The sequence below is a fragment of the Zea mays genome, chromosome 1, assembly GCF_902167145.1.
Source record: "Zea mays cultivar B73 chromosome 1, Zm-B73-REFERENCE-NAM-5.0, whole genome shotgun sequence".
Classification (NCBI taxonomy): Eukaryota; Viridiplantae; Streptophyta; class Magnoliopsida; order Poales; family Poaceae; genus Zea; species Zea mays.
The window spans coordinates 264028285-264050803 of NC_050096.1; the positions used below are offsets into that span (position 1 = coordinate 264028285).

The 22519-nt window shown below is 44.0% G+C and overlaps 1 protein-coding gene across 2 annotated transcripts; it reads left to right on the top strand.

Annotated features, from left to right (window-relative positions):
• The first annotated feature begins 315 nt into the window (after window positions 1–315).
• On the top strand, window positions 316–5201 carry LOC100272951 (uncharacterized). 2 transcript variants are annotated; one of them, NM_001152904.1, is made up of 7 exons: window positions 316–854; window positions 2354–2441; window positions 2532–2633; window positions 3066–3184; window positions 3916–4159; window positions 4391–4625; window positions 4700–5201. In NM_001152904.1, exons 3-7 carry the CDS (start codon window positions 2604–2606, stop codon window positions 5032–5034), a joined length of 963 nt encoding a protein of 320 aa, NP_001146376.1. In that variant the 5' UTR covers window positions 316–854; window positions 2354–2441; window positions 2532–2603; the 3' UTR covers window positions 5035–5201. The 2 variants fall into 2 exon arrangements, with proteins under 2 accessions (NP_001146376.1, NP_001140875.1); NM_001147403.1 differs by having other exon boundaries at window positions 388–854; window positions 2532–2722; window positions 4700–5199.
• Window positions 5202–22519: the final 17318 nt, after the last annotated feature.

Genomic DNA, 22519 nt, shown 5'->3' on the forward strand with positions numbered 1-22519 from the left:
ATATATGCTCGTTTCCTCATGCTTATCGAATCTTCTTTCTTCAAACATTAATCTGAGTTTTGAATTGAATATCTATACCGATCAATTTGCCACACACGAATAAACAGAAATCTTCAGAATTTTTCGTTCTCATTCTAGAGTCACGTTGTCCGCAGAACGCGGGGGAAAAAAACAAATTAGGCACACATTTCCCACACGTCAGCACCCAAGCCGCCCAGTAGGCATCACCGCATCAGCTTGCCAGGTCGGACCACATGTCATACCCTGCGAGCTGCCGTCCTCCAGCTTGGGGCAGCTCAACTACTCGCACAACTGCACAAAAGCACAAGCCTCCCTCCCGGCTCCCCACCTCGCAGCGTCCGCCGGCACACCACCTCTGACTCCTCTCCCTCCGCGGCCTCCGTTTCTTCCCTCATTCTCCGCAAACCCTAATCCCAATGGCTGCCTCCGCCAGGACTACCAGCTCGTTGCCCTACCTAGTCGCCGTCTCCTCCCCCGCGGCTCACCGCCACGGGGCCAGCCACCCGATCCGCGCCTCGGTGGGGGAGGCGACAATGGACGTGGTGTCGGAGGCGGAGCTGCGGGAGAAAGGGTTCTTGGGGATGCGGAAAACGAAACTGGTGTGCACGGTGGGGCCCGCCTGCGTCGAGGCGCTGCCGGCGCTGGCGCGCGGCGGGATGGGCGTGGCGCGGATCAACCTCTGCCACGGTGGCCGGGAGTGGCATCGTGCCGCCATGCGCTCTGTGCGGAGGCTCAACGAGGAGGGAGGATTCTGCGTGACGCTTATGGTCGACACCGAGGGTTCCCAGCTCCTCGTCGCGGACCACGGAGGCGCCACCTCAGTCAAGGCCGAGGTAGGTTGGTCACTTGGTCTCCGCTACTCTGCGTTGCTTCTCATCCAGTTCTTACATTGTGTCAATAAGATCCCCCGCGCCACATCTGGTCGTGATGATGATCTCGTTTCATCTACTACATGCACACGATTTCTGTACTGTCTTTGTCGCTGTTGATCTATGTGGTTGTGCAGTGAACCGGTTGTAAGTATGTATGCACATGCACTGCTTTCAATAACTCGGTAGCATCACTTAGTGTTCGCTTGTGATGAAAGAAACTGGGATTAATTTCATCTATTGATGTGACCCATGCTCATTTGGTGTGATTAGATTGGAGTCATCCCCCCTTTGGTTAGGGTGGTCTTATTCTGGAATATTCTGGAATTGTTTTGCTTCTTGCAACATGATGATAAATTGATAGTGGTACAATGTGAGCCTTATCCTGATCCAGTTCTTTTGATGTTTGATTGGATTCGGTTTGAGGTCCACTTGCTTTTATAAGGAATGCCATATATATATTGATGGATTTTTTTGTTCAATACTAAAAGGATTTCTCATTTGTCTACCTGTGTAATGCTGAGATACTTGGACTATTACTGGATTTCTACTAGACTGACTGCTACTGAAGCAATGATATGTTGAAATTGACAGTACAATTGTGCTGAGGGTATTTGATGTACTTGATGTCGCTAAAGTAATTGCTATTTTTTCTGTCCTTATACTTTAGTATTGATAATATATTGGTTCACCATGATCTTGATATTGGTCAGTGTTTTTTTGGAAGTTTTGCACACAGATATTAATTTCCAGAATCTTACTCAAGAGATCATATGTTTCTGAATCCTGACAAGTAGTGGCGAAATAACAACCTGCAGAATACATGTTTTGCTTGCCCCTGTCACACCAAAAACGTGATTGGTGAATGGTGACTGGAATCACCCAAGTGCCAGTCCTGAAACCATTTGGTCTAAGTAGGTAGTTTTAGCTGTCAGAATATATCTATGTGCATGTGGGTTAGTAGCAAGATTTTTTTTTTGGTAATTACTGAATGTATGGGTTGGCAATAGTAGGTTGAGAAATTGTCTTGTTGCAAAGTGTTTACTGAAGGTTTATCCAGAGTATACTGCCCTTTCAATCCAGAATATTTTCTGTATTATAAAGTATAATAATATGCATATACATATAAGTCTACTTAGTTGACACAAGCCAACTGCGTATTTCATCTATACCACCAGTTCATGTTAATTACAAGTAGAAACACTGAACCAGGCCCCACAACTCATTGGCATAGCTTGACAGTATGTTGGACTTGTGTCCTTATCCAATGTGTATCATGATATGGAACTGTAGAGATTACACTAAACAAAATTATTGAGGTTACTATATAGTAACTGTGACACTGACACCATTCCCTTGTCCCTCAACTATATGGTATATGCTGATGGGTCAGAGTGGCTTGTGTAATAGTTTTTTTGATAAAAAAATGTAATAGTTTTTTTTGTCTATCCATGGTATTGCAGGATGGGTCAGAGTGGATATTTACAAACAAAAAAGCTGATGAAGCCCATCAGTTCACAATGCATGTGAATTTTGATAAGTTTTCTGAAGGTCTGAAGATGAAAAGGCTTTGTTTCTTGTCTGTCCATAATATGAGTTCTAAAATGGCTCATTAGAAAACAACTTTATTCACATTTACAGGCATTTTGGTTGGTGATGAGCTTGTAATAGATGGTGGAATGGCAACATTTGAAGTTACTGAGAAAATAGGAAATGATTTGCGCTGTAAGTGCACGGACCCAGGTTTGCTTCTTCCTCGAGCCAAATTGTCATTCTGGAGGAACGGAAAAATAGTTCAAAGGAACTTTGGCCTTCCTACATTGTCAACAAAGGTTATTTTGGAACAAAAAAACTTGATATTCCTGCAACTCATGTATTAATTTTGTATAGTTCTCTTCTGAAGCAACTTTTTTCTTGACATATTAAGAATGCAGCAGCGTTTCATAGACCATCCTTGTACTTGACTTATGGTCGATAATTAAAAAACAAATCCTTTTGCCACCATGAAATTTCTGGGTAACTTTTTATGTGAGCAATATCATCTAATACTTTCCCAACTTGCTTGTCATGAAAAAGTTGTTGTTTGTGATATGTATATAATCTTCTAATTTCTCTATCATTCATTGGCCACAACTATGTATCTGCTGCTTGCTGAGTGCCCGTATTATCTTGTAGGATTGGGCTGACATCGAATTTGGGATAGCTGAAGGAGTTGATTGCATTGCTCTATCATTTGTAAATGATGCTAATGATATAAAGCAGTTGAAAGCTTACCTCTCTAGAAGATCGTTAGAGTGAGTAGATAGCTTCCACTTACTTCCTAATGCTCTAAAATATCCATAGTTATTTGTTGCTTGAGAGCTGCTTAAAATATACATAAGGACTGTAGAATGTAGGTGATGTCTGGATGCTGGATAGAAAAATGCTGTGGTGAATTACATGAAAACTTATGTTTGCTATACCTACCATTACCGAATTGAAATCCAAACAAAGAAATGTATGCATCAGGTATGACTTCCAATAAATAAATGATGCATTTTGTATCTAGTGAACACCGCGTCTAATCTGGAGAATGTGAAGGTTGTGTAGCATAGCAATATATTTTAATGTTATTGATGTAGTTAATTGTTTACAATTTGTGCAGCTGAATATCAAATTGAAAAGGGTCAGCCCAGTGCATGAGCTCCCGCTTGTGTGGGGGTCCAGGGAAGGGTCGGACCCATTTGGGTCTATAGTACACAGCCTTTTCCTGCATTTGCAAGAGAATGTTTCCATGACTCGAATCCGTGACCTCTTGGTCACAAGGCAGCAGCTTTAGCACTGCGCCAATGTTCCCTTTAATACCAAATTGAAAAGTTTACCTAAAATTTTGACTGATGTATCTGTGTCAAACTTAGCAAGGGAAACCACCTCTTCAATAAAAACTCAGAAATAAGGTTTAGATATTTTGTGACTTCAGCTTGTACTTGTATTACTATTGATGTTATTTAAAGCTGCCAATCTTATTCATCTGGTTGTATAACAGGCACATCAAAGTATTTGCAAAGATTGAGAGTCTAGAATCTCTCAAGAACCTGAAAGACATCATAGAGGCATCTGATGGAGTTATGGTAGCACGAGGGGATCTTGGAGTTCAGATTCCTCTTGAACAGATCCCAGCCATTCAAGAATCAATTGTTAAACTATGTAGACACCTGAACAAGCCTGTGATAGTTGCTTCTCAGCTTCTCGAATCAATGGTTGAATACCCAACACCAACTCGAGCAGAGGTAACCTAATTATAATACATCAGAAGAAGCAAAGATCTCAAAACATGACTTCTGCCTTCAGCAATCCACCTGAGCCTTAAAACTAGACTTTGGATCCCCTAATATCTAGCAACATTACTGCTACTGGTGTTTTTTTATATCTCATTTGTTTTCTCCTTTTTGTTGGTGCGTTTGGGGCTAAAAGGCTTGGATCGTTCTATCTAACCATTTCCTGTTCACTTCCTTATGAAGGTGGCCGATGTTTCCGAAGCAGTGCGGCAATATGCAGACGCTGTGATGCTATCAGCAGAGTCAGCTATAGGTGCATATCCCCAAAAAGCGCTATCTGTACTTCGTGCAGCCAGTGAAAGGATGGAATCATGGAGCCGTGAGGAAAACATGCAGAAACTTCTTCCACGGCATCAGCTTGCAATTGCATTGCCTGACCGGATCTCAGAGCAGATTTGCAGCTGTGCTGTAGAAATGGGTACTTATTTTTTCTCTCTTGTTTAAAGCATTGTCCTTTCTATTGAATTCTCACAACATCATTTTATCCTGCAGCAAACAACCTTGCTGTGGATGCCATATTTGTCTACACAAAGCATGGTCACATGGCATCACTTCTATCGCGCAACCGACCCAACCCTCCCATATTCGCGTTCACTGATAATGCCAATTCAAGAAAGAGCATGAACCTCTACTGGGGAGTGATTCCACTTCATCTACCATTGTCAAATAGCATGGAGGATAACTTCAACAAAACCATCAGCCTGATGAGGTCGAAGGGTTCAGTGAAACCCGGAGACACGGTCTTGGTGGTATCAGATTCTGATCTAAACCAACCTTGTGCTGCCACCTCGGTGTTCCAATCCATTCAGGTCCGGCTAGTGGAGTAGGTTCCATGAGATGAGATCCTACTAGCCGTTTGGTTGGCTAAAATGTAACGTAACCAACTACTACTATGCGTTACCATTGCAAACCATTCCCACCGTCTATAATTAGATCCTATTTCCATCTCCAAATAAAGATTGAACCACTGCGATTACAGTGGTGTCTGATTTCATTTCCTTCGTGTCACCGTTCATTGAATCAAACACCGTCTAGTTTCAGTACTGGGTTGCTGCAAATGTCTCGTTGAACCAAACACGAATTAAAGCCAGCTGTTTCTATATTCTTTGATAGTTGGATGCATATAAAATTGCTAGGAATTCTGTATCTTTTTGTTAAAAAAACATGACCCAGACGTCAGTTTTTCTATTGACAACATTGCTTTGGTCATACTCCCACCAATCACAAAAACATGTTTGAAAGATTTTTGAGAATGTACTAGGAACGTTCGTGATAAAAAATAGTCCATCCGTTCCAAAATAGTAACCGTTTTAGCTCTAGATTTTTATATCTATATTCATATAGATGATAACGAATCTAAACATATATATTAATTATTGTATGAATCTACTAAAAAGTTAAAATAAATTTTAATTTGGGACGGAGGGAGTACGCACGATACTAGAAGACTGCATTATTTGATCTAAATTTTGGCCAGAGCTTGTGGTACATGATACTTCCTATGTTCTTTTTTATGTGTCACCTTTTATTTCGAAAATGAACTAGCGGCGAAAAATATTCGAGAACTGAAGTAGTATAATACAAGCAATAACAACTCCAGCATAGAAATTAAATCAGTACCTCAGTTGATTGGAGCATCTGCTTAGGCCTTATTTGTAAGTAGTTGAATTCACATCAATTCATATATATATATATATATATATATATATATATATATATATATATATATATATATTGAATTTGGTTTTCTTTTTTTTTCCTCGTTTTACCAAGCTCGCACTTAAGGAGTTGTTCTGTTTGAAATAAATTAAGAGGGATTGGAGCGGTTTAAATCCCCTCCTATATAAATTTATATATGAGGGATTTAATCCCCTTCAATCCTCCTTAATCCAACCCTAACCAAACAGGTCCTAACAAATTTTGTTGACGATTCGTTTTTTTTTTTCTGATGGGCACTTCCTGCACTATACTGTGAGAATCATATTCTCCCTTGTAAAAACATTAGTGAGAAATCCTTGTCTGAACTTCAGAGGCATGGCATGGCCAATTGGCATTTGGCAGTGCGTTTTTTACTTGCTGCCAACTACAGAACAGCACACACGACAGACGACACGGCTGCTCTCTGGATGCGGATGCCATAATAATTGCACCTGTTGCCTGCATAGTATTCGAGAGGACAGCGTGCTCGTTGCAGGAACTTTGGCACAAATGGCAAGTGCCCTGACCTGTTTGTCAGCATGGGTAGTTGAGGCTGCATGGCCCAGAAATAAGTGCCCTGTCATCAGCATGAGTACTACGTACTACTGCTTTTGTATTAAAATATCTGACGTTTTATGTTTTTTTATCACGATAACTTAGAATAAGCAAAAAAAGATATGAAACACATAAAAAAAAGAGAAACAGGAGATGCATCGAGGGGAAAAGGATATATTAAAAAAAGTGGAAATATGTATTGTGAAAAAATGGTAACTATTTTAGAAAAAAAATCAATCATATAGCCCTAACTTTATAAAGAATGTCTGCATCAGATCGTGTAAAATAAGAGATTTACTTTGTAATTACACTGTTCATATAGTAAAGATTGAAATAGAGAAAAAGATAGGATAGTTGTTGGAGACGGTCTAAGGTCTTATTTGTTTACCCTCTATATTATGTAACAACAATCCAGCTTAAATAAGTTAAGAGATAAATAAACAACATAAATTATTATATAATAATCCATAAGCTAGTCATTAGATGATTATATAATCTACAAGCTAGATAATATAATCCTAGAAGAAAACAAAACAAGTATATTGTCTGATGCAGCAGAAGGCACTGCCAGGTCGATGAGCACTGCATCCATCTGCATCTGCATGTGTGTTGTGTGATTGTGTCTCCGCCCCCATCGCTGGCTGCAAGGCTGCAACACAACACATGGCGTGGGGTTTGCAGACGCAGACCGAAAGCCTCGTAAAGTGTGCGCCATCGAATCTTGAGGACATTTGTCGCCTTCATGCACAGGACGGGCCAGGCAAGGCATTTCTGAATCCAGCCCGGCAAGGGGGGAGTACGTACGTATCTACACAGATACTATTCTTTTCGTTCCAAGTTTTATACGGATACAGACAAAGAGAGACAAATGTGGTGGCAGGACATCCGTGTGGACGAAATCATATACGTATATCTGAGCTATAGGCTGTTTCTGTCAGCGGATATCGTTCGAAAGGAACGTGTTCGTATTATTATATATTTTCTCAACCAATTACAGGAAACTGTGTCCTAGCTTTCATGGTCAGCAAAAAGATGCAGACACGCGCGCACCCAGGGGCCCAGCTAGCTGTGAATCTGTGATAATGCATGAAGAGCTCAGCTGCACGCTATCTTTTTTTTATGTATGATTCTCTGGATGTCACTATGGTATGGTTTGGTTCACGAAATACAACGTTCGGTCGTAACAAGTTTGAATAAGCCGATATTTATTTGTAATGTGATACTGATTACGATTGGACTTAAAGAAACATGATTTTACATTATCGGTTAACCATTATGTTGCTAATATGTGAACCAAACGACACATATAATTTTATCTAATACCTTATTTGCTATTGTAAATGTCTTATTCCTTTCAATACCACTCAAATGCAATTTGTTACTTTTTCTATGTCATCATCAGTGGTATAAAAGAGGTTAGTATATATATATTAGTCGGTTACCCGTGCGTTGCGATGATTCATAATAATACCCACGTAAATTATCCACAAAAAATTCTCAAGATTTTTTATTGATTGTCTTTGTTGGGACCATGCTTCGTCGCCGAAGGTCCTGCAGGAAGAAACAACTTCAGCTGAAGCTGTCTGTACATGATGCCGAAGGGTGCCGTTCATGAAGCTTCGGAATTACAAACCGACTTAAAAATAGAATGACCTTTTAGTCCATGAAAGTTTGAGTCACCGTTGTAAACTTTTATGAGGGGTATGATTGTAATTGCTCACAGGCTGCGTCCTGTGCCTATAAATAGTGAGCATTATTTCTTTACTGTTCACGCATTCTTGTAATTGCAATCACATCACTCAGAAATTATTTCTTGTCAAGGCAGAGGTATAAATATATCTAAACATTATATTTGAATACATCAAGTTTATTTAATATGTAAATGATGTTATCTACTTCTAATTTACTTGTCTTTAATGCTTTATATCTCGTGTTATTTTTATATTATCTCTGAGAGTTCAATTACGAAGATACAACCTTCGTAATTGTGTCATTATAACCTTCGTCCGAAGTTCATTAAATCCTTGGGGAAATAATGCTTCAGCGGACAAAGGGCATTAATATTTAACATTTTATGTTGCCTTGTTCTTAATTCATAGCATTTGAGAACAAGTCCCCAACATTGGCGCCCACCTCCGGTGAACTCACTTCCACTTTTCTGAGCTGATGGCTTCGTTCAACATTCAAGCTGGAGCTGCTTCGGCTCCGAAGTTGATACTCCCGATAACAGGCGGTTCATGCTCAGAGCCAGCCAACAAGAAGCAGAAGAAGGAGGCGCAGAGAAGGGTACAACACGTCGGAGTGCAAGGACCCTTCATCAAGTCAAGATGGTCTCACATTCCTATTACTTTCTCCCAAGAGGATCTTCAACTCAAGGATTACCCACACAACGATGCTATGGTTATCTCTTGTGTTATCAAAGGATTTCTGGTCCACAATGTTTTGGTTGATACAGGCAGTGCAGCTGATATCATATTTGCTAAGGCCTTCAGACAGATGCAAGAGCCCGAAGATAAAATTCTTGATGCCACACATCCCCTTTGCGGCTTCGGAGGAAGGCAGATTGTAGCACTCGGCAAAATCTCAATGCCAGTAACCTTCGGATTTATCAACAACACAAGGACTGAACAAGTTGTGTTTGATATTGTTGACATGGAATACCCTTACAATGCAATCATTGGTCGTGGTACTCTCAATGCCTTCGAAGCAATTCTTCATCCAGCTTATCTTTGCATGAAGGTACCTTCGGACCAAGGGCCTATTGCTATTCATGGAAGCCAGGAAGCTGCCAGGAGGGCCGAAGGAAATTGGACAGACTCAAAAGCAATCCATAATATAGATGGAACTGAAGCTTGTGAGCAATACAAGTTCAGAAGGGAAAAGGCTGCTTCGGCTGATCAGCCGAAGCCCATGCTCTTATGTGAGGATATAGCAGAGCAGAAGGTGCTATTGGGATCTCAATTGTCCGAAGAGCAGGAGAAAACCTTGATAAGGTTTTTGTTCAATAATAAAGATGTTTTTGCTTGGTCAGCTAATGATCTTTGTGGAGTTAACAGGGATGTTATTGAGCACTCGCTCAATGTTGATCCATCCTTCAGACCCAGAAAGCAGAGGCTTCAGAAGATGTCTGATGACAAGGCCGAAGGTGCTCGGAATGAAGTGAAAAGACTCCTCAGTGCCGGAGTTATTAGAGAGGTAAAATACCCAGAATGGTTGGCTAACACTATTGTGGTGAAGAAGGCCAATGGTAAATGGAGAATGTGTATCGATTTTACTGATCTCAATAAGGCCTGTCCGAAGGACGAGTTTCCATTGCCAAGGATAGATTCCTTAGTCGATGCAGCAGCTTCATCAGAGCTTATGAGTCTGCTGGATTGCTATTCAGGCTATCATCAAATCTGGATGAAGAAGGAGGATGAACCGAAAACCAGCTTCATAACCCCTAGTGGGACATATTGTTACCTTCGGATGCCTGAGGGGCTTAAGAATGCCGGAGGAAGTTTCAGTAGAATGACAGCGAAGATCCTCCATTCTCAGATAGGCAGGAATGTGCTAACTTATGTTGATGATATCATTGTAAAAAGCACGAAGCAAGATAACCACATTGCTGATTTACAGGAGACCTTCGCTAATTTTAGACAGGCTAGTCTAAAGTTGAATCCAGAAAAATGTGTCTTCAGAGTAAAGAAGGGGAAATTTCTTGGTTGCCTAGTTTCAACAAAGGGAATTGAGGCTAATCCAAGCAAAATCGAAGCTATACTCCGAATGGAACCACCAAGTACAAAAAAGGGGCTCAAAGATTGACAGGAAGGCTGGCATCTCTCAACAGATTCATATCCAGATCAGCAGAGAGAAATTTACCATTCTTCGAAGTACTGAAGTCAGCCGAAGTCTTTCAATGGGGACCAATCCAGCAGAAAGCCTTCGAAGAGCTGAAGCAATATTTGATAGATCTAACAACATTAACTCCACCAATGCCAGGGGCTCCTTTGTTATTATATGTGGCAGCTTCGTACTCAGCGGTAAGTGCAACACTTGTCCAGGAGAAGCTTGAAGGCCAAGTTAAGAGGCAGGCCCCAATATATTTCGTATCCGAGGTTCTTAGTTTATCAAAGAAAAATTATACAGAATTGGAGAAGGTACTGTATGCTGTTTTGATGGCCTCCAGGAAGCTTCGGCATTATTTTCAAGCTTATAACATAATTGTTCCTTCTTCGCAACCTCTGAAGGATATTATGAGAAACCGAGAAGCTACTGGAAGGATTGGAAAATGGGCTGCAGAGCTCAATGAATTTTGTATTGATTATGTTCATAGATCTTCGATTCAGTCCCAAGCGTTGGCAGACTTCATTGCTGACTGGACGCCAGGGGCTCAGGAGGAAGAAACGAATAAAGATGCCGAAGCATGGACAGTGTTTTGTGATGGGTCTTGGGGAACCTTCGGAGCAGGAGCGACTGCTGTGTTGGTTTCACCATCCAAAGTTAAAACTTGTTATGCGGCAAGACTTGATTTTAGTTGCACAAATAATATTGCCGAGTTTGAAGCTCTACTTTTGGGTCTTCGGAAGCTAAAGGCAATGGGAATCAGAAGGGCAATTCTTAAAACTGATTCTCAAGTTATTTCTGGTCATGTTGACAAGAGCTATAAAGCAAGAGACCCGAAGCTTGAAAAATATCTAGATACAGTCCGAAGGATTGAGGCTTCCTTCGAGGGTTTCTCTGTCAAAAATATTCCTCGTGGAGACAATGAATATGCTCATCTATTGGCCAAGTCAGCAGCCCAGGGGCTGCCTATACCTTCGGAAGTATTTTTTGAAACAATAAAAGCACCTTCGGTCGAGCTTCTTGAAAGAGCAATCCTTAACATATCCCCTGTTTATAGCGAAGATTGGAGAACTGAGATCATCTCTTTCCTTCAGGGTAATTTTCTTTCAGACGACGAAGCTTATAACAGAAGAATAGAAGCAAGAGCTCGACCATATGTCATAATAGAAGGGGTGTTATACAAGCGTGGGGTCTGTTCCCCATTGCTCAAGTGTTTATCCAGATCCGAAGGTATAGAATTAATGAAGGAAATACATGCAGGCCTGTGTGGATCTCACATTGGATCTAGGCCCTTGCTTGGGAAAGTTTTTCGCCAAGGATTTTATTGGCCAAAGGCAGCTTCAGATGCAGTGGATCTGGTCCAAAAATGCGAAGGTTGTCAGAAATGTGCAAAAGATCAAAAACAACCTTCGTCTTTAACCCAATTAATACAACCCACTTGGCCGTTGCAACGGTGGGGCCTCGATTTACTAGGCCCATTACCACCAGCACAGGGGAACCTAAGATATGTAGTAGTGGCAGTGGAATATTTTTTTAAATGGATTGAGGCAAAGCCCTTAGCCACAATAACTTCATTTACTATTCAAAAGTTTTTCTGGCAAAACATTGTTTGTCGCTTCGGAGTGCCGAAGGCTATTACTATGGATAATGGGACACAATTTGATTCTGAAGCCTTCAGAGAATTTTGTGATCAAATTGGCACGAAGATCCATTTTGCATCAGTCCGACACCTAGAGTCAAATGGACTTGTCGAAAGAGCTAATGGGATTATAATGACAGGAATAATGAAGTCAATCTTCAATCAGCCCAGGGGAAAGTGGCCAGACGAGTTAATCAAAGTGGTGTGGAGCCATAACATAACCATGCCAAGGTCAACAGGCTTTACGCCCTTTAAACTATTGTTCGGTGACGAAGCAATAACCCCAGAAGAGGCCAAAGCAGGATCAATAAGGACAGTAGCTTTGGCAGAAGGCGAAGACGAAGCTGATTGCTCTGTAGAAAAAGATGCTTTTGAAGGGATCAGACTTCAAGCTGTGGAAAACATCAATAAGTATCAAGCTGAAACAATAAAATGGCGTGACAGAAAGGTCAAGCTGAAGAACATTGAACCAGGACACTTGGTACTTCGAAGAGTAGCCAACCCTGAAATAGTAGGCAAATTACAGCTGAAGTGGGAAGGCCCCTTTTTGGTTGTATCTTCGTCAAGACCCGGTTCCTACAGATTGAAGGATATGGACGGCAACGACATTCCTAGATCATGGAATGCGGATGAGCTTCGGCGATATTATGTTTAGTTTGATGTAATTTTTTATATTCTTTTTTGTGACACCCTTTTCCTTTCCAAAGGGGGAGAAAAGTTTTTAATGGGGCCACAACATGTAATTTTCTTTATTTCAATTCTATGAGAGTGATATCCCCCAAAAAATGTAAATGTAAATGCAAAGGAAAAAAGAAAAGAAAACAGGGAGAAGCTCAAAAGTCGTTCCTAAGGGAATGCAGAGCTTACAGCGAAAAATAAACGCTGATTCCGCCGAAAGTAAAAGGCGAAGAAGCTCCTAAGGGAGGCTTACAGCGAAAAATAAACGCTGATTCCGCTGAAAGTAAAAGGCGAAGAAGCTCCTAAGGGAGGCTTACAGCGAAAAATAAACGCTGATTCCGCTGAAAGTAAAAGGCGAAGAAGCTCCCAAGGGAGGCTTACAGCGAAAAGTCAACGCTGATACACCGAAAAGTAAACGGTGAAGCCGAAAAGTAAATGGCAAAAAGATTTGAATCATTCCTAAGGGGATGAAGGGTTGTGCTTATGGTTTTTGAACATGTGTCCCAATATTTATTTGCACAGTACATTTCATCATGTCATTTGCATTCATAAACATTCATTTAGACATATATAGAATCATCATCATACTACACAAAAAGACAGGTGCTTTAGCAATGAGGAAAAACTTCGAAGGAAAATTTTTTATGCTTCGTTGTGTACGAAAAGAAGGGAAGGTGTTTTTCGCCTTCGGCTCAAAAGAGAAGTTTCGTCCACAGCAAAGCAGACTGTATGCGGATAAAGGAGACAAAATATATTACAAGGTATGTACAAATTTACATAAGTTGTTCCATAACTATATTACAAGAGTTTCTCCAGAATTTTTGCAGGAAAGTATATTGTAAGCAACTATTAAGCTTCAGGCTAGGCTTCGTCAAACTTCAGCTTTGTCATTCTTCAGCTTCGTCATCCTGCGTATATCAAACAACAGAATAAGAAAGGTGCAAATTTCAAGGAGAAGGTAAAAGTAACAAACATAGGTTTCTTACCGGCTTAAGATGGCTTCGAGCTTCGTCACCTGCCATTTTTCGCCCGCCACTTACCCAGATCTGGGTCATGAATCTATTTCCAATGCTTCGGGCTAGGCTTGGGATATCTATCAGATCTGATGCTGACAAGCTGAAGTTTGGTCTATTCACAATATTTCCATGCATGCAGCCAGCCTTCAGAAAAGCAGTAGCTGTGCCCCGAGAAGCTACCAGGGCGCAGAAGTCGGTGTGCCCACCAATAACTTCGTCAAGGGCATCAACCTCGCCTTCAATATATTCTAATGTGCTGGGCAGATTTTCAGCTGAAGGTGTAAATTTCGCAGAGCTGGCTCCAACAGAATGAAACACATCCTTCAGCCGCTGCACGCATCGACTGCCGAAGCTTAAGCATTTCTCTTGAAGTTCTTTAAAGGATTTCTGCAAATTTGAATTTTTATCCACCTCAGTTTTCAGGCTTGCTTCAAGATATTTCTTTTCTTGCTCAAATTTTTCTGACTGTTGGAGCAATTCATTCTTTAAGTTGTTATTCTCAGTTTGGATTTCAGCCAAAGAACCCTCCATAGTCTGAATAACAAAATCTTTCTTTTCTAATGCACCTTCGTGCTCTTTAACAATGATTTCAAGGTCCTGGATGGTGAAGTCTTTCTTTTTCAGATTAGCTTCGTAATTTTTAACTTTTTCAGCCAAATCTTGGATGACGGCTTTGTTCTTCTCTTCTTCGAGATCTTGTTGCATTTTTAGAACCTTACTTAATAATATGCTCTGTCGAAACGATCTTCGTTAGAAAACGACCTAAAAGATAATAATAATAGTAATAAAATAACAAAAATATTTGTTACCTTGAAGTTAGCATAAAGCAAGCTTCCGGCGATATGGTGTCGTTGGTAACGGCAGAGGTCCGCTTCTAGCTTCGGCAAGCCAATGTTTTTCACAGAGTTCTAACAATTTTAGCTTCGTTGCGGTTTCGAAGGCACCTCAGCTTTCCTTCGTTAACCCCACCGAACAGTGTAGCCCCTGGCTTATATCCACAGGCTATGGCACATTTTTTTAAGCTCTGCTTTTTCAGTGTTTGTCAGTCCTTGCCCAAGTAAATCTTGAAATTCAAAATCTTCTTCTTCCAAAATGTCTTCAGCTTGTTCTTTCCCCTTTTCAGTAGCTGTGCTCGCCGCGGCCACAACAGATTCTTCCTCAGTCAATTTTAGGAGTATGTTATCAATAACTTCAAGTGTCTCTTCCAGGTTCGGATCTTCTGTGGCCCCGGTTTCAGCCCCGGCAGCTTCGGCTGCGCCAGTTTCAGCTTCGAAGGTTTCCGCTCTGGTGGCTTCGGCTGTGGCGCCTTTAGCTTCGGCGGTTTCGGCAGTCTGGTCAATAGCAATTCTTGATGCCGGTGTCGGTGACGGTGTCCCATGAATTACATCTGCTATTTGAATAATCCTTCGTTTTTTCGGCAGTGCAGGACCTTCGTCTGCCGAAGCTCCTTGTCCTTCTGAAAAAACTTCGTCAGTGCCAGCGCCAGCAGACTTAGCTTGACAGGCAAGGGTTCAGTCATTACCTTCATAATCTCTTCTACTTCAACAGCAGAAGGCGTTGCAGGAGTACCTTCTTCTCGAACCAACGTTTTTGGTTCTGGAGATGCAGTTTTCCTCGTTCTTGTAGTGGCCACCTTCGGCTCAGGGATCAACTCCTCAGGACTAAGTTTTTCAGAATCTTCCCTTTTCTTTTTGGCTACCTTGGCGACCTCTTCGTCAGCAGCGCTGGCAATTCTTTTTCGCTTCGGGCCCCCAGCATCTCCGCCCAGTCGACCATAATCAGCATATTCAAATCCTATAGCATCAAGCACCCTGTTCAGCCTTCGCTTCGACCGAGTGCCGAATGCTGCTGTCATCAGCTGGTCCTCTTTTTTGGAGTAATTTCCAAGAATTTCATTACTCATTACTTCGATTGTATCGAGCCATTCTTGGCAGGGTGCTTTAAAATATTTCTTAAACTTATAATAATAGGGTAGTCGGACAAGCTCTCCTTCTTTCTTTTCTCCTTTAAGCTTCGGCATAGTCCACTCCTTCATAGTTGGAAATACTCTGAAGGCCAGAAATTCCTGCACTAAATCTCTAGTGCCAATGTGTTCTGCAATAATTTTGAATTCAGCCAGTGCGGTCCAAGTTGGACCTTCTGCTGTCATTTTGCATCGGGGTCTTGTTTCTCCAAAGATCAGTTCAAGAGGACTCTGTACCAGCTTCTCTTTGTCATCGTCAACTTTGACATAAAACCATTCTGACTTCCAGCCTGCCGGCCATTTGCTTCGGTAGCTAATCACAGGAAATTTTGTGGTTTTCCGATAGGCAAAATTATAACAACCAAAATTTTCATGCAACCCATCCTTTCTGGCCTTAGTCTGGTAATGCAGCTCATGTACTCGACAGAAGCTGTCGGCAAACGGCTCCACTGCCTGGCTTCGGAGAGCCCAGATATAAACGCTAAGCCTGACAATGGCGTTAGGAGTCAGTTGGTGAAAATAGATACCAAACTTTTGCAGCACATCAGAAATCATTCTATTCAAAGGAAATCTCAACCCAGCTTTTAGAAAACTCTTGAAAATAACTATTTCATCCTTTTCTGGCTTCGGGGTAGTTTCCTCTCCCCCGAAGCGAAGCAGCTTCTTCTCATTTTCACTGAAATAGCCCGACTTCACCATTTTGGAAAAATCAGCCTTGGAGATAGTCGACTTTCCGAAGTCCAAATGGCTGGGCTTGCTCGGCACTGCGATATGGTAATCATCATCAGAATCAGCTTCCTCAATATCTCCTTGTTCCGCTTCGGCAGCAGCTTGTTCTGTTTCGGCAGCAGCTTGTTCTGTTTCGGCAGTGGGGATTCTTTTGGAGGTCACCAGTCCGGATCGCTGCATTGCTTCGGAGATAGGAACAGTCTCCACACCTTCGGCTTCGTCTCCCTCACGCTCAACTCTAGCAGTAGAGCGCACTCTGGCCATTTAGTTTTGAATTTCTTGAAAGATTTCTTGGGAATTAAATAACCTTTTCTCCTGAAGCTTTTCTCCTGACAAAGTAGGCACCAAACTGGAGCTTCGTCTGAATGCGAGAGTCAAGCTTCGGCTATGGTTAAAATTTTCGGCAGCAAAACAGTGCAATGGCAATGAATGCTGTGGTAACTTCACACCTACCTGTATGTTTATATAGTACTGCAGGTAAGAAGGTGAATCGTCAGGATTTTTACACCAGGCAAATAGCTGCTCGCACCCGCTGCGTGGTGGGCCGCAAAGACCAAAATAGTGAACCTGCATGGTGGGACCGCTACGCGCTCGGAAACTGTATCGTTTCTCGACAACGAGCTCAGGGAAGGTGTTTTTCGGACCTTCGGCTTCCCGAAGCCTAAGAGACTTTTTTCACGGATCAAGCTCATTACGAAAAACGATCTAGCACCGCGAAGGGGCTACTGTTGGGACCATGCTTCGTCGCCGAAGGTCCTGCAGGAAGAAACAGCTTCGGCTGAAGCTGTCTGTACATGATGTCGAAGGGTGCCGTTCATGAAGCTTCGGAATTACAAACCGACTTAAAAATAGAATGACCTTTTAGTCCATGAAAGTTTGAGTCGCCGTTGTAAACTTTTATGAGGGGTATGATTGTAATTGCTAACAGGCTGCGTCCTGTGCCTATAAATAGTGAACATTATTCCTTTACTGTTCACGCATTCTTGTAATTGCAATCACATCACTCGGAAATTATTCCTTGTCAAGGCAGAGGTATAAATGTATCTAAACATTATATTTGAATACATCAAGTTTATTTAATATGTAAATGATGTTATCTACTTCTAATTTACTTGTCTTTAATGCTTTATATCTCGTGTTATTTTTATATTATCTCTGAGAGTTCAATTACGAAGATACAACCTTCGTAATTGTGTCATTATAACCTTCGTCCGAAGTTCATTAAATCCTTGGGGAAATAATGCTTTAGCGGACGAAGGGCATTAATATTTAACATTTTATGTTGCCTTGTTCTTAATTCATAGCATTTGAGAACAAGTCCCCAACAGTCTTCGATCTTCGCATAATATTTTTCATGAACGCACGGGTACCATAGACAGCAAATCAGAAACCCTATCCCTTGCCTCCCCCACTTTCAAGGTTTCGTAGACCAGGAGGGGAAGGAAAGAGGCGAGCATACATGTTCGTTGCCGGAGAAGGACACGACGAAGACCTGGGCATCTGGAGGCGACATAGGTAGTATACCGCTAGATATATAGGGAGAGAGCACGCAAGCGGAGAAAGAAGCCAAGCCGGAGCAACTCCAAACCAAGAGGCACCCACACCAGGCGTCAGTCCGAGAAGGGCGAGAGAATGCGAGTATCTTCCTAGCCCTGGACCCGCCGAAACGACACAACACCACTGCTAACTCCGTAACATATGCCGACTGCTGCCACGCTACGGGCCTTAGTTGTCCAATATCTCAGATCTAGACTCCTCATCGCCAAGATAACCTAAGCGTAGCATGCGCCACCATGTCCTCCTCGACGGCACGCATGGAGAAAGGATAGGAGCATGACCGACTCGCCCCGTACCCGCGTCGACGAGCGTCGGTCGGCTCGCGGTTGCTATCGTGGATGGGGGCAGCAGGTTGCAGAGGAAGAACAGGGCGAAGGCCGGGAAGACAAACAGGACGTCCGACGACGGCGAAAAACGATGGTGCGCACGTGCAATAGCCACTGTGCGAGTCGGTGTCGAGGCTGGTGTCAGACGAATACGGGGAGAAGGCGCCTGCTCCTATGCCCTCTGCCAAGAATTGGGTTGCATGGAGGTGGAGGCATAAGGGAAGAGAGAAAGGAAGTAGAATGACGAACGGTGTGGTGACAACTGAGGCGAGGACCATCATTATCGTGTGGAGATATTGATGGCCCAATGGGCTGTGTCTAGTGAGTCGGCCTGAGGCATGACCCATTTAATAGTGCCTGGGCCAACCCGACACGAGTGCCGTGCGATGCTTGGGCCGTAGCCTCGGCCCGTAGTGCTGGCCCAGCCCTGCACGATAATTTTTTTTATTTTACAAAAAATCATATATACATATGTACAATTTATATTCAATACTATAAACGCCTGAGCATGATATTCTATTGGTTAGACAACTTTGCCCATTGTCTCCCACCCTTCTTCTATAACGGTGTGGGTTCAAAGCCCACCTGCTACACCAATTTTTAACATTTTACGCTGAGTTGATTTGGAAGAAATGTAGGACTTTTTTTGTAAAAAGATGACACAGGAAGACCGTTGAAACTGGTGCTTTAAGTATATATATAGGTTGTTGGTAATGGAAGCCCTAGGCTTCCAATAGACATGGGAAGCCCCAACCAGGGTAGTGGTGAAAGAGAAATGTGCCATTAGGCAATTTCTATAAGTATTTTGGTGATTAGATGTCCAACACATTATTTGAGTACTTATGTGCTAAATATGTGAAAGGTGCAAATCAAAGTAAAAGGTACATTTCTAGACTTAGTATATTGTTTTTGTGAACTAACATTGTGTGTCTAAGTGCTAGAAACAGTGCTGAAAAGAGAGGAATCGGATTGCAAAAGACTTGGCTGTGAGCAGCCAAACTTCAGCTCAGTCTGGCACACCGGACTGTCCGGTGGTGCACCGGACAGTGTATGGTGCGCCAGGCTGGTCCACGGTGAACTCGCCGCTCTCGGGATTCGACGGTGGCGTACAACTATAATTCACCGGACTGTCCGTTGGTGCACCGAACTATCCGGTGAGCCAACGGTCGTCAGCACAACAGTCGGCCGTGCAATCCGCGGACGACGCGTGGCTGCTCCAACGGTCAGCTAGGTGCACCGGACAGTGTCCGGTGCGCCATCTGGCCCAAAGGAGCCACGGTCGACTCTGCCCGATTTGGAAGGAAATCATGCACCGGACAAGCTACAGTGGCTATCCGGTGGCGCACTGGACTGTCCGGTGCGCCACTCGACAGAAGGCAAGGATAGCCTTCCTTGTTGGCCTCCAACGGCTCCTAGCTGCCTTGGGGCTATAAAAGGGACCCCTAGGCGTATGGAGGAGTTACCTAAGCATTCACTAAGCATTCTAAGACTTCCACACTCCGTCTCCGCGCATTTGATAAATTGTGTTAGTAATTTGAGCTCCGTTCGAGTTGTGAACTCTCTGTGCTACGTTTAGAGCTCAAGTCTTGGCTTGTGTGCGTGTGTGCTGCGGATTTGTGTGTGTTGCTCTTCTAGCCTTACTCTTGTGCCTTCTTTGTGTTCTTTATTGTAAGGGCGAGAGGCTCCAACTTGTGGAGATTCCTCGCAAACGGGAGAAAAAATATAAGGAAGAAAGCCGTGGTATTCAAGTTGATCATTGGATCACTTGAAAGGGGTTGAGTGCAACCCTCGTCCATTGTGACGCCACAACGTGGAAGTAGGCAAGTATTACTTGGCTGAACCAAGGGATAAAAATCGCGTGTCACTTGTGTTGCTTTCTCTGTGATTATTGTGTTCACAAGAACTCGCTACTTAGCGATACTAACACCTTAAACTAAGTTTTTGTGGCTATTAGTGTTTGATTTTACAGGGTCACCTATTCACCCCCCCTCTAGGTGCTCTCAATTGGTATCGGAGTTGTACTCTTCATCTAAGGGACTAATCGCCCAAAGAGATGGATCCTAAGGGAAAGGGGATGGTGGTCAACGACAAGGAGAAGGAGTCCATCTTCAACGAGCCAAAAGATGACAAGCCCACTGACTCAGGCTCGAGTCACAAGAAGAAGGACGGGAAGAACAAGAGGCGCATCAAGAAGATCATCTACTATGACAGTGATGCATCTTCTTATTCACCAAGAGACGACGACGACGACTCTTCGTTGAAAAAGAGAACGGTTAATCAAAACTACTCTTTTGACTATTCTCGCATGTCGTACAATTCAAATGCACATCTACTTTTGATTCCCCTTGGAAAACCTCCACACTTTGATGGAGAGGACTATTCATTTTGGAGTCATAAAATGCGTAGTCATTTATTCTCTGCCCATCCTAGCATTTGGGAAATTGTACAGAATGGGATGCACTTCGATAGTACGGATAACCCTGTGATAATTAATGAATAGATTCATAAAAATGCCCAAGCTACTACTGTCTTGCTAGCTTCACTTTGCAGGGATGAATATAATAAGGTGAGCGGCTTGGACAACGCCAAGCAAATCTGGGACACCCTCAAGATATCTCATGAGGGAAACGACGCCACCATGATCACCAAAATGGAGCTGGTGGAAGGCGAGCTGGGGAGATTCGCGATGATCAGGGGAGAGGAGCCAACTCAGACTTACAACAGGCTCAAGACCCTGGTCAACAAGATCCGAAGCTATGGAAGCACAAGATGGACAGATCATGATGTCGTCCGACTCATGCTAAGGTCATTTACTGTAATTGACCCCCATCTTGTCAATCTTATTCGTGAGAATCCCAGATACACCAAGATGACGCCCGAGGAGATTCTTGGAAAATTTGTGAGCGGGTGCATGATGGTGAAGGAGGCTCGATATGTGGACGATGCTCTAAACGGTCCACTACCCGTCTACGAGCCTCAACCTGTTGCTCTTAAGGCAACCAGTAGCAGGGAGGCGCTCCCAAGCAATGTGGCACAAGTGGAGGCTGCTGGCCTCAACGAGGATGAGATGGCTCTTATCATCAAGCGCTTCAAGACCGCGCTTAAAGGACGCAAGGAATACCCTAGCAAGAACAAAACAAGGGGAAAGCGCTTATGCTTTAAATGCGGTAAGACTGGTGTAACGCCCTGAATTTGGGGGTAGAATTTTTACTTCTTTTCTCTCACCAAATTCGGGCGTTACTCTCTTTTCTCTTCCTATTTCGCTCTTTCTTCCCAATTTCAAACCAGTATAGTGACAGGTGTCCGTGTCATGTATAAACCAAAACCTAAGTGTCATGGGTGTTGCATCATGACGAAGCACATTTCTTTGTCTGATGTCGCGTGTTTGTCTCGTCCTGTTTCGGATTTCGGTTCGTGATTGGATTCTGTTTAATGGTTGTGCGTGTCATGGGTTTCGATCCGTGATGTGACCCAGCCCAGCCCGGTCCGGTCCAGCCCGGTCCGGTCCAGCCCGGTCTGGCCCTGGCGCCCCCGGCGCCCCTGCCCACCCCCATGCGCCCCCTCCCCCAGATCCGTTTGGCTCATTCGAATTCTCCCGCGCAGCAACCTCTCCCTCTCCCACCTCTCTCTCCCCATGGTGCCCTAGGGATTGGAGACGGCGATCACCGGAATTTGGACCCCGAGGTGAGCTCCCCTCCCCTCCCTTCTCCTCTCTCTCTCTCCCTCTCTCCCTCTCCCTCCTCTTCTCTCCCCCTGCGCGCGCCCCCTCTTCTCTCCCCTGCGCGCGCGCGTCCCTGCACGGCGGAGCGCCCCCTGCTCCCCCGCGGCGCGGCGGCCCGCCCCTCCCCATTCCCCGCGCGGCGCGGCGGCCCGCCCCTCCCCTTCCCCCGCGGCGGCCCGCCCCTCCCCTTCCCGACGCGGCCTCCCTGGCCCCCGGCGCGGCCTCCCCGGCCCCGGCGCGGCCTCCCGGCCCCTCGGCGCGGCCCCTGCCCCGGCGCGCAGCCCCCTGCCCGCGGCCTCGGCCCCCCGGCGCGGCCTCCCCAGCCCCGACGCGCAACCCCCTGCGCACGGCCTCGCCCCCTGCGAGCGGCCTTCGGCCCCTGCGCGCGGCGTCCCGGCCCCCGGCGCGACTCGCGTGGCCTCGTTTACCCCCTAACGCGTTCCCGCGTGCGCAAACCCACGCGCGCGGTGATTATTTTTGGGTTTGTAGTTAATTTCAAACTCTGTAAGTTAGCGTGCTGCGTCGCGTGCTTCGTCGCGCGACGAATTTATCTAATTTCAGATCCTATGAATGTGTTGCGTCGTGCGTCGTCGCGCGACGATCCA